Source organism: Bactrocera neohumeralis, chromosome 5, assembly GCF_024586455.1.
Source record: "Bactrocera neohumeralis isolate Rockhampton chromosome 5, APGP_CSIRO_Bneo_wtdbg2-racon-allhic-juicebox.fasta_v2, whole genome shotgun sequence".
NCBI classification, from domain to species: Eukaryota; Metazoa; Arthropoda; class Insecta; order Diptera; family Tephritidae; genus Bactrocera; species Bactrocera neohumeralis.
In genome coordinates this window covers 70949084-70961608 of record NC_065922.1, presented here as the reverse complement: position 1 = coordinate 70961608, position 12525 = coordinate 70949084, and the positions used below count along the sequence as shown (strand labels likewise).

The 12525-nt window shown below is 31.3% G+C and overlaps 3 protein-coding genes across 4 annotated transcripts; 2 read left to right on the top strand and 1 right to left on the bottom strand.

The window, feature by feature from the left end:
* Positions 1-324: 324 nt before the first annotated feature.
* LOC126758784 (V-type proton ATPase subunit G-like) lies at positions 325-1126 on the bottom strand. Its single transcript, XM_050473166.1, has 3 exons — positions 921-1126; positions 703-803; positions 325-646 (listed from the first exon to the last, which is right to left on the bottom strand). Exons 1-3 carry the CDS (start codon positions 1000-1002, stop codon positions 476-478), a joined length of 354 nt encoding a protein of 117 aa, XP_050329123.1. The 5' UTR covers positions 1003-1126; the 3' UTR covers positions 325-475.
* A 313-nt stretch (positions 1127-1439) lies between these two features.
* Positions 1440-4443, top strand: LOC126758783 (gamma-aminobutyric acid receptor-associated protein). Its single transcript, XM_050473165.1, has 3 exons — positions 1440-1682; positions 3527-3724; positions 3786-4443. The coding sequence occupies exons 1-3, from the start codon at positions 1593-1595 to the stop codon at positions 3852-3854; spliced, it is 357 nt and encodes a 118-aa protein (XP_050329122.1). The 5' UTR covers positions 1440-1592; the 3' UTR covers positions 3855-4443.
* A 532-nt stretch (positions 4444-4975) lies between these two features.
* LOC126758777 (vacuole membrane protein 1) lies at positions 4976-9550 on the top strand. 2 transcript variants are annotated; one of them, XM_050473159.1, is made up of 5 exons: positions 4976-5260; positions 6875-7401; positions 7465-7746; positions 7800-8106; positions 8182-9550. In XM_050473159.1, the coding sequence occupies exons 2-5, from the start codon at positions 7043-7045 to the stop codon at positions 8614-8616; spliced, it is 1383 nt and encodes a 460-aa protein (XP_050329116.1). In that variant the 5' UTR covers positions 4976-5260; positions 6875-7042; the 3' UTR covers positions 8617-9550. The 2 variants fall into 2 exon arrangements, with proteins under 2 accessions (XP_050329116.1, XP_050329117.1); XM_050473160.1 differs by lacking the exon at positions 4976-5260 and adding an exon at positions 5365-5511.
* The last annotated feature ends 2975 nt before the right edge of the window (positions 9551-12525 follow it).

Sequence of the window (12525 nt, the reverse complement as noted above, 5' to 3'; positions counted from 1 at the left end):
ATGACAACGAGTAAAAACAGTGCTGACAGATCGTTGAAATTTAAAACAGAAGTTTCATAAAGTAGAGGTTTTTTGCAATTTTGATTGTATTATCAGAGAACGTTTATAATTTATTTATATATTTATTTATATTATTAACGTTCTCTGGTATTATTCAACGATATTAAACACATTTTTTATTACGTGCATTAAATATGTACTTTATTGAAAAATTTGGTAAAGTTGTGTATATTGACTAGTTGAAAATTAATATTTTGTTAAATAAAATAAAATTAACTTTAGTTTTTTAATTTAACAAATTTAAACTATTTTAAACGTTGACTATTAAAATTAAAGCATTCGAGTATTTAATTCAAAACAATAGGACTACATACATATAAAGTTAACTATTAAATTCGCACATGCACAACGTGTGTCTTCCGACTGAAATTTTCATCAAACATAAATTATCATTGGTTTAACCATTTCATGGCTCTTATTTCTTGGAATAATTCCTATGGACGTCCGATTTGATGTTGTAAACTAGATCTAAAAGATCACCGATTAATAAATCTTTCCGATTCTCCACCGCCTTTTTTAATTCTTCCATTTTATTCTGGGTATCCAGGTCAATTTTTAAAGCAACTCCTTCTCGTGAGCCCATGTACTGTAAAAGAATGGGCGCATTAGTTTTGAATCCCACATTTCCTATGGGGAACCCACCTTTGCTTCATATTCCTTCAACAGACGTTCGCGCTCTGCACGATATTTCTCAATCTCCTCAACCGCCTCGTCTTTCGCTTGCTTCAATCGCTTTGCCTTGCCTAGTCGTGTAGAGAATTATAAATATTTTCTAATTATGACCTCAAATGCTTAATAAGAACATCCGCTTATGTCGGCAGCGAGGCAACAGCAATGCTTTTAGGTGAAAATATACTTACGTTTCCTAGCTTCGGTAACCTTTTCTGCTGCTTTCTTCTCGGCAGCTAGAAGTTGTTGTATCCCTGTGGATTGGCTCGTCATTTTTATTTAAAATTTTCTCCTTAAATACAATGATTTATGAATAAATTTGCTACGAGGAAATTACCACAAGGAAAATAAATATTTGTGTTAAATGACAGCTGATTACTTGACGAATGATTTATACGGCAGCACTGATCGAGTGAGAAGAGTTGATTTTAAGAGATGTGTGGAAATATGATCACTTTTCGTTCAAGTCATAATAATAAATTTTCTAACAACGCTATGCTATGAACTGATTAATAAATAGATCTTCAATTATAATTAATTGACGTTTTTTTACAAATTTTTGACAAATATTAATATTTTTAGACAAAGTTTTACTCATATAATTTTATATTCACGAACGATATGCAACACTAGAGATTTGTGTCATAATGTTACTGTAGATGTCGCTACCCCGTTTTAAGCTTCTAGTCGTCGTTTTCAGAAGAAGACATTTTGTATTGAAAACTCAACGAGTAAAGAGCAAATCATAATTTCAACGTAAATACTCTTGAACGAGCAGGAAGTTGTGAAAATCTAGTGAAGTCTGGAACTTGGAAATATAATTTACTTAACTGCTATAAAATAAAAAGAATTAAAATACAAAAATGAAGTTTCAATACAAGGAAGACCATGCATTTGAGAAGAGACGTGCTGAAGGTGACAAAATACGTAGGAAGTACCCAGACCGTGTACCAGTAAGTAGAATGAAAAATTTTCCTTGCATTTGTATGCAATTTTATAATATACTCGTTGGTAATGATTCCATACAAACTTAGAAAGTAATATACATATATGCGTGCGATCGTGAAGGGAGTATGGGGTTTTCTTTGTTACGAAAATAGCTAAGTGGGGGGGTAAAATACAATAGAAAATATCGTAAAAATTGCGTCATAGAAAATAGATTTTTAAAAAATGTATGATAATATATAAACGTTTAGTTGTAAACAGGTATATATTGTCTGTATATTATTTTATACAACAACTTTGTGTACGCAGTGAGTAGCATATGCATACATTTTCAACAATGATATAAATGTATATGTGTTTTTGTTTTTCGTTTCGTATTGCTGTTTTCGGTAGCAGTGTTACCAACGGTATAGAAAACTTTTAGTGATTCACATAGGGATAATGTTTGTGGAGTATAATACAGCAGTAGAATGAAAAACAAATTGAAGCGTTTCCAAATGTTTTGTCAAGGTCACTATGTCGAAACAAAATATTGGCAACAAGATAATGTATAAAGGTTATTGGCAGCAAAACATTTCATTATACAAAAATTTAGAATTCTAAAATTATCAGCTGATCAACTTTTTTGTTTGCATACAAAGTGGTCAAACAGGTATCTTATAATGAAAAAAGCGAAAACGCCAATGCGCACTTAAACATAATTCTACCTTGCAAAGAGTGAATAGGGTTTAATTGTTTACTCATTTTAGAGAGAATATTTATAAGTATGCATGTGTGTATATATACTAAACTCTCGATTTTTGTTTTGTATTGTTTATATTCTATTCGGCCTTATTACTGCGCATATAGATTTACCTATTTGGTATACGTGTGTTTATGGCTTGACTTGTTCACATGTGTTTATATATGTACATAAATATTTTCACATTTTCTTTTATATTTATTTCTTTGCAATTTTTTAAACCTGTTACATTTTCCGAATTTCGTACTATAACTACTTTACCAAATGAAATATCAACTAAATTGTGAAAATTGCTACAAATATCTTTCTTAGTTAGTCATGTTGTGATTAATTTATATGAATTTCACAAGAAACCCGTAATTTATCTATGCCCGCACATGTGTTTTTAAATTTATATTTCCAAAGTTTCCTTGATGCATATGTTTTTTGTGGTATTTACAGTTTTCTCTTGTTCAATGGACTTCAAAATTAAGTCCCATTGTTTGACGAGAATTACACTCCCTGCTACTTTTTGAAACAACAAATAGATAATGTTCTAAGAATTTATTTGAGGGGCTGAATATTTTAGTTTAGGGGCCCAAGGGTATTTTGACAATGTATCAATAAATATATGCTTACAGTAGTAGAGAAAAAGGTCAAGCTCATAAATTTTAGCAATATGTGCACCGAATAAGATCGCACAGTCAAATTTAACAAGAAAGTTTGGTTCAATCTATCTTATAGAATTTGGAAACAGTCCTTTGTAAAGATTATGACCGCTTCTTACCTATGCAAACGCCTAACGTTAAATCAGGTATTCTTCAAAGAAAGATCGTATGTGATTTACATACATATCCCTTCTTCAGATCTGTATACCTGTTCTTATATCTAAGGATGTTAATTTCTTTTGCCTTATGGCTACTTGAACACTCATATTACAAGGTCATAGTTCAGTAATCATTTAGTGCTTGTTGAGGATAAGACCTTCATAGTCACTACTGTTGATAAAAACCATTCAGTGCTTGTATGTACTCTTGAGTGTGAGAAATATTAATTTTACATTAAAGTTAAAACTTTCAAATATTAGAAACAAATTTAGGCACAATTTAATTTTATTCTCAACTTTTACAGGTCATTGTGGAGAAGGCGCCTAAGGCACGTATTGGTGATTTAGACAAGAAAAAGTATTTGGTTCCATCTGACTTAACAGTTGGTCAATTCTACTTCTTAATTCGCAAGCGTATACATTTGCGCCCCGAAGATGCATTGTTCTTCTTCGTTAACAATGTAATTCCACCAACATCGGCTACTATGGGATCTCTATATCAGGTAAATAAATATAAAGTGTTTTGTATGTATAAATGGTTTTAAAATTGAATATTAATTTTAGGAACATCACGAAGAAGATTATTTCCTGTACATTGCCTATTCCGATGAAAACGTATATGGCAAAAACTAAGCAGCATTCACATTTTGGGGGAAGACGTGTATTGCGGCGTTTGAAAAACTGTAATCGGGTTGGTGTATTACAAAGATGAAAATTGAATAATACAAAAAAATAATTAAATACTTTGTGCTGATTGAAAAAAATTGTTTGAGTAATAATATCTTGGCGAAAAGGGAAGGAAAAATTAGTGAATATCAGCAAAAAAAATTGATAAATTTATTAAATATAATATTATATATATTTAAAAATATATACAATGGATATATATTATGTATATGAAATAATTTGTGTAGCTATAAATATTAGTTATAAATATTATAATCCAATTCATCTTTTATTTTTACGGTACTACCCTTGGGTTTGGTACTTTCAGCTATTTTTAGTTCTTACAGTTCTAAATTTTCTTATAGACATTATATATTTTCCTTTTGTAATAATTATTTTTACAATGCGAATTTTCAAAAACCTATACTATTTTCTTCCTTGGACGATGGAATTGTTCATCGCCATCTAGGACAAAACGTGTATAAATGAATTATTTTTAATTTTTGAATAACAAAATAAATGAAAATCGTGCTTGCGGTATTCCTGTAATATTAAACTCAACTCTCTTTTTTATGGGCCTAATTAATATCTATATCCTTATACTTAATAAGTTGGGTAAAATTCTTTTATTGAAAAACGATTAACTCGAATATATATATAGTTTTAAATTAATCGAAAGGAAAGGTTGGAAGATGATACATATGTATACGAGAATTTCAACTCAGTCGCAAAAAACTCGGAAACTTTAACGGAAATCTTGCCTTGCAGTGGTATCAAGTTTGAGATAATCGAAATATTCAAATATATATTGATAAAGCAATAATGTTTTATTGGTCAATTCAAATCTCAAGAGCTGTCATCCCAAAAATACTAAAATATTTTACTGATATTTTTTTTATTATTTCGATTTACTCAAAATTTCGATTGCTAGCAAAAAGGAACTGCGATTGTGGGGACACGTAGCACTAGCTATCATGGCAACACTATAGCAATTTCTTTGGTAATGGCAACTCTATTGTTCATATCAGCTGTTTGCCTGAGTCCGAAAGAAGTTTTTGTCAGTCTTTTACTTTTCTCAAGTTTTTGCTACTGACATTCGAAATATTTTTATTCGGAGTTGAATATTGATGATGGCATTTTAATCGTTTCTTCAATTGAATAATTTTGCTTTAAGTTGTGGACTGTTCTTTAAATCCTTAATCACGGATTAAAAGAGTAAGAAAAGTGAACAAATGTAAATTAGATATAATTGCATAGTAAATTCAACGAATTTATGGTTGAAATTCGCTTAAAATACGTGAAGAGCGTTTGCGGAATTACACAAACAAAGAAAAAACTAATTCGAACAGACGGAAGCGCGAGAAACCCAAAAGGTAAATACCATATCATGTGCTACACCAGTGTTAATTTGCAGAATAGTTCAAAAGCTCATTTTTTAATACGTGACTTTGTTTATTCAAGGTTGTATAGTCTCTTTTTTTATTGAGACCTTACACTAAGTTTGATTGCAATCGTGTTCATTTTGTGATCAACGCAGTCTTGTCAAAAAAAGGGCAATGAGGGTGTAAAATTGATTTTCCCTTAGTATATGGTAGCACAGCCGACCGTAGTTCTGCACTCATTTGTAAGTTATCGTAAATAGGCTTCTAGCATATTTATTTTTATATTATTTTCGTTTGTTCAATTTACAATATTAATTTACTACTTTTCGTGAATTAGTTAAGCGATAAGTTGCCAAGTGACGCTCCGAAACACGAAGCAGGTAAAATACGCGAATGTATGTGTATTTACATACATTTGGTATTTGCAGCCCTTAAAATACCGTGACCGTGCAGTTTGAGTTAATTAGCTAGCCTGTGCTTGTTCTAAAGTGCTTTTGTACCTGTGTCGGTCTTATGCAGTCATATGCACCAATGCAGATTATGCTTTTTTACCATATTATTCTTAAGGATGGAGAATAGCTAATGATTTAGAACAACCAAACGATTGGCAAATGTAAATGTTGCTAAATCTTTTGTAAGATAGCAAAACTATATTGAAGGTTTGTCATAAAATTGTATATATATATGTATATATGTACATGTGTTGCTCACACAAAAATAAGCTAGTATGTTTTATTTCAAAAATGCTTTTTAATACATACATATGTACATATTTAGATATATTAATATGTATGTATGTATATGTAAACTGCCCCACTTCTCGCCGTAGTATAGTATGTGGTTTAATTTCATTGGTGGGCCGGTTCGCATGTTAATTTTTTTATTTGCTTTGTTTATTTGGTACTTGGCACCATTTGGTTATAATTTTTCCCTATTTGAGTGATACTCAAGTTTTTTGCTTACTAGCTTAAAAATTAATAAGAATACTTAGTCGAAAAGGTATCGTGCTAGATCGTTGAGTATTTATATCTTATCCGACTATTTTTTTCGAAATGTAAGGCACATAGTTTTTTTTTTTATAAAAATTTTATATATGCTGTATTAGCATGTACAATAAAAATAGTTCACAGCACCTAAATTTAACAAGTTTGCCAGGTGTTCAAATGTCCAGAAATACATTGCCTCCTTGTATGCTTATGCCTGCTGTGTACACAAACTATTTATTAATAATATGTTTCAAATATTATTGATTTATATGAGCTTGTCAATGTGTATACACACATGCATACACAACCACGTAATGTATTTTGCCCAAAGTTCAATAACCAGCATGCTTTAACATTGTATACTTTTGTCATAAAATAATCAATTATTTAAATTTGAATAACTGTTTCTGTTTAAAACAGTTGTTAAGTCAAATAAACAAATAAAAGTGTAAAGGTAAACCGCATTTAAGACATATTATTCACAATGCTTGAGGGCTAATATAATTTTTAGTTAATCCAATATCTTCCCAGTCACTTCTCATTTCTGTCTATTACACAATGACTGCGTGATATGTTATCTGTATAATAACGTTCATTTAAATTTGTTTCTTTCTCGCAGCTCGTTATAATAACTTAGCATAAACGCTACAACAACAAATCGCTCTTGATGCATGCTATTTCTCTATGAATTAGTTATCGCCGCTCTTTATTGTCTAAGCTAAAGTAAACACCTAAGATACTGAAACAATTTTCCAACACTTGCATCCTTCGAACAACGGTATTTTAAATGTCACAACATTTGAAAAAGAATTCGCCTACTAGCCGAAATCGTAAGCAACAACAACATCAAACACAAAATGCAGACAGTGTAAAACAAAAAGCAAATGCCTCAGGCAACCAATTAACTGCCAATAGAAAGTCGAATGGCGGTGTACCTTGGTCCAGTAACAGCTCCTCCACGCCTAGTGGTAGCATCACGTCATCCGTTTCGGCACCCGCGCTTATGCGTAAAAAATCACAAACCAAACTGCAAAAGGAGAAGGAACGCGCGGAACGTGAGACGCTAGTGCTATGGCGTCGACCAGTTCAGACAGTGAGGTATTGTGGCCTGGAGTTAGTGACGCTAGCTCAGACTTCGGGCAAGCGGTAAGCATGCACAATTGTTAGATGTGGCACAAATATTAAAATGTTTTTTATTTTTTATTACAGTTTACTACAACAACGTGGTTTGCTTGCGGCACTCCTAGTTTTAGGTACTATATTTAGTTTTATTTATTATTTACCGGGTCCACATCAGCTGGTTTTGGATGTGGTACGCCGCAATACTTGGTTTTTCATCTACTGGACCGGTTTGGGTGTACTCTCCTCGGTGGGTCTGGGAACGGGACTGCACACATTTTTGTTGTATCTGGGACCACATATAGCTAGTGTAACGCTAGCTGCATATGAATGCAATTCGTTAAATTTTCCGCGACCACCATATCCCGATGAGTAAGCAATGCATGACATAGTATATAAATATTTGTTTAAACGTAATTATTTAGTATTATCTGCCCGGAGGAGCCATATGCAAAGAAAGTGCCAAATCTTTGGATGATTATGAGTAAAGTGCGCATGGAAGCTTTCCTTTGGGGTGCGGGCACCGCTTTGGGCGAACTGCCACCTTATTTCATGGCAAAGGCAGCACGCCTTTCTGGCTATGATCCCGACGATGCCGAGGAGTTGGCTGAATTCGAGGCGTTGAAAGCCAAACGTAATCAAAAGAATTTGAGTTTAATGGATAAGGGCAAATTATTTATGGAACGTGTTGTAGAACGTGTTGGCTTTCTGGGCATTTTAGCATGTGCAAGTGTAAGTTGAATAAAAAAATAGCGAAAATTTATAACTGACGCAAAAATAATCAATTCTATTTTTACTATTATGCAGATTCCCAATCCGTTATTTGACTTAGCCGGCATTACATGCGGTCACTTTTTGGTGCCATTCTGGACTTTCTTCGGTGCTACGCTTATTGGCAAGGCCATTATCAAAATGCACATACAAAAAGTTTTTGTTATTATTGCTTTCAATGAGGCGCTTATTGAACGTGCTGTTGATGTGCTCGGCAAGTTACCCATATTGGGTAAAAAACTTCAGGAACCGTTTAAAGGCTTCCTTAACAATCAGAAAAAGCACTTGCACCGCGAACGTCAACCGGCGGCTGAGTCTGGTAACTTATTGTCAAAGGTGTTTGAGACGTTTGTCATCTGTATGGTTTGCTACTTCATAATCTCGATTGTTAACTCATTGGCGCAAAGTTACCACAAGCGTTTGCATAAGAAACATGTCAAAAAAGTGAAGAAACCGATAGCAAAGGATTAGGTGGTAGCAAAGTAGATGTAAGAACAGGCTGCAGTTTGAGGGCGGTGGTTGTAGTGTCGTTTGGAAGATCATTGGAAAGCGTAAAAAATAAAAGGAGTAGTGAAAATGACTGAATTATTTTGGCATTGTGTTGTTGCATTGAAAGCGGTGGGTGCGGCGCCTATCACTTGCATTAACAATACAATATTCTATACAAATTGACTATATGCCCACTAATGTTGTGTTTAGCTAAATTCCTAATTAAGATAAGATGAGCAATCATCGTTATGAATTGAATTATAACAAAAAAATAATATAAGACATCATCAGCGCAAATGACTGCCGACAGTCAAGATGGTGCCGTTGATGAATTAGTTAATTTTTTTATGTGAATGCTGTTTTACTATAAATTTTACAATGTGGTTTAAGTTTATCGCAATAACAGTAGAATTTCAGCAGTTATGCAGCCTTATGCTAATTAAGTCATAAGCAGCTAGTCCTAATTTGTATGTGTGCGTGTACAAAAAATATAGGAAAAGTGCGTCTCATAATGAAATTCAATTAATTTTACATCAAATTACACATATGTATAGGTATGTATAAGAATATATGAGTGTGTATTGTGTGCATTTATTTTAGTGTAAATGAAATTTATTTTCGTGTACCAAAATATAGCGGAGCAAGGACGAATAGAAATTAGTATAGAAAAGCAAGTAGTGTGGAGAAATAAAAGAAAGGAGTAAATAAAAATTACAGTTATATGTAGTCGCGTTGCAGTTGTATTCTAGCATTAGTTGCGTGATAAAAAATTTTAATTAATAAAAACTAAATTAAATTAAAGTAATACTAAGCGTTAAGTAAAGTAATCGGCCAAAATGCAAATGGAAAATAACAACAAGCATTAAATATTATAAAAATATAAATTTAATAAAAATCCATTATGATAAGCTTAAAACATTCATTGAAGTGAAAATGAAAAGACATTTGTGTAAAAAAACGGTTTTGAAAGAAGATTTCGAAACAGACCGTTGTGCGCCATTAATGGCTTTACCAAAAATTCTATGAACAAAAAAATTAACAATACGAAATATTTAACATTAAAAATTTAAATTGAGCATTTGCATACGACAAAAATACAATATAATAAATAAGTTTAAAAAAAGTATGTGGTTTTATTGTACTGTCGCTAAGGGGTTACATTCACTTGTGATTTTCAAAAACCCGAATTTTCTTTTCTATACTAACATATACGAGTATCGAATATACATATGTATGTATGTATATTTGAAAATATGCTACGAAAATTTTAAATTGATCCGACAAATAATTTCACGAGATATAATTTAGTGTAATCAGCTATCAAAAGTTAACACGTTTTTGTCGGAAATTTTTTCCATAGGGTTGAACCGAACAACGGGAAATTTCTTCAAGACCTTCTTAGATATATGTATGTATGTATTTGTCATGATCAAAGTAGTAAGATTTCTGATAATAATTTTGATTTTTAATTTACTTTTAACTAAAATAATTTTTTCACAAAAAAAGAGTTTTTTGAAAAACCGACATTTTGCGAAAAATTAAAGTTTTGATTAATCGTTCGATCATAATCTCCATTCCTCTACAGTAATAATAATTTTATTTGGTTTTGGGTTTTAAATAATTTGAGTAGAGAAATACTCGCGGCCAGACACTGTTTTCGAATGTTCTCCTGAAGATCTTCGCAATCGGGGGAATCTAAAAGTTCTCAAAAATAACCCTGGATTTTTCTGACATACAAGTGGGTAATATTCCTTTAATCAGAAAATGAAATTTTTCGTTTTGGATTCCACAAAGCTCTAAAATTTCCAATATATGTACATACATACATACATACATGAAACTAAATTCTAAAATTTTGAAGGAAATTGTTGATGTAATCTTGTTGATGTTATGGGGGCAGTTATCGAATAGTTACCGTTAGATCTATGTCAACTTTGCACAATTTCTCGAAATTATTTCAGAAATTTTTTCTGTCGCTAAAACAACAGCAACTGAAAATACAAAGAAAGACCAACGATCAAAGTATCCAAAGCATATGTAGTCGCAGGGGAAAAGAAGGACACAGCTGACGTTTTCTTCCTTTATCTTCAAGGGACATTGTTGAGCTTACAGGATCGTATTCTCAGCAGTAAAAACTTTAAAGCTTTTGAAAGCTCACAACTGTATAGCGACACCTAAAGCAGTTGAGATTTACTATTAACAGAAGTTGGTTTAATGACATTGAGAAGTATATTCCATTTCAGGTTGTTATATTCTACATAATTTCTCAGTGTAGAATATGACCGCAAAGCTGTTAATGTTTGGTTTTGTTTGCTTTGTCTCGTAGGAGAACCTTTGTCGTGCTAACGCGTCCTCATAAATTGGCTGTCTAACGGCTGCAATAGACACTCATATGCATGTGGTGAAATATGAATAATGTAAAAATTGTGCAAAAACAACAAATGAAAACATATCTACATAAAAATGAAGTGAACACAATAATGGCGCAGCTGGTGTGTAGCCGAGGCGCTTTGGCAAGATAATCAACAGTAAATACCAGTACAAAGTGATGAGCTTATGGGACTAATAAATCAGACACACAATGATTTATGCTAAATAAATATTCTTTTTATCTAAATGCATGAGGTGTATGAATGTACATACATATGTATGTATGTATGTGTTGTAAAAATGAGAATTAGTGAAAAGAAACAATTTTATTCAGAACTAATTAATTTTTTAAAGTATAATTTTTTCAATATAAGATAATTCTAAAAATGTTAATATTTTAGAATATACATACATACATATGTATGTATGTACATATGCATATTTTTGAACAAATTTGAACAAAAAAATTCAATAATCTAGAATATACATATTTATGTACATACATACATACATACATATCGTCACCTGAAATACAAAATAACGTATCATAGAAAAATTCGAAATTGAGTGTCTTATTGATTACGCTTCACTACTTCAAATTACATATGTTCAACATTTTCAGGTCCTGCGCTGAGATATAAACCAGTTTTAACCAATACTCAATTTTTTTTTCATTCCTGTTCCATTTTATTTCGTCTCTCATTCATGCCACTGTAAATTTCCGAAAATGTTGTTACGTTATTTTGCATTTCAGGTGACGATATGTATGTATGTACATATGTACATATATTTTTGAACACAAAACAAATTTTATGATTTAAAAAAAATTATTAAGAATAAGTTTTTTAGTATAAAGAAAGTTTAATGCAAAAAAAAATATATTTCATCAAAATAATTCTTTAAATATCAACATTTTAACAGTTATAAAAATGACAGCAAAAAAATTCGATTTTTGAACCAAAAATATATGTACAAAAATGTATGTATGTATGATTTGAAGGTTTTCAATAATTTTTAATTTTTTAGTATGCACAAAATTTAATGCCAAAAAACGGAATTATTTGCAGAAATTTAATTTCTTTTAATTTTTTTATAAAAAATCAATTTCTCTATTACAACCATTATTTTAGAATTAACATATATTTTTGGACAATTTTTAAAAATTAAAAAAATAATATTTTATAATATACACAAAATTTAATACTAAACTAAATTATTTGCAGAATATTCAACTTTTTTTATATTTTTTTACAGTTAATGAAAGTTTTTCTATTTTAATTTTTTATGTTATATACATACATATGTATGCATTAATTTTTTCAATTTAGAACGAGCAACAAATCGGTCTCACGAAAACTGATAACGTTGTCACCCTCAAAATTTTGTCATAAATAAATTTCCCCAAGGAACTAGAAAACTGTTAGTAAAGTCGCCGAAAAGTGCACGAAGTTGAGCGCCAAGTTCATTTAAGCCACAATTAACGGTGACTTTTGGCAACGTTTATTTTGGGGTTAGTTGCGG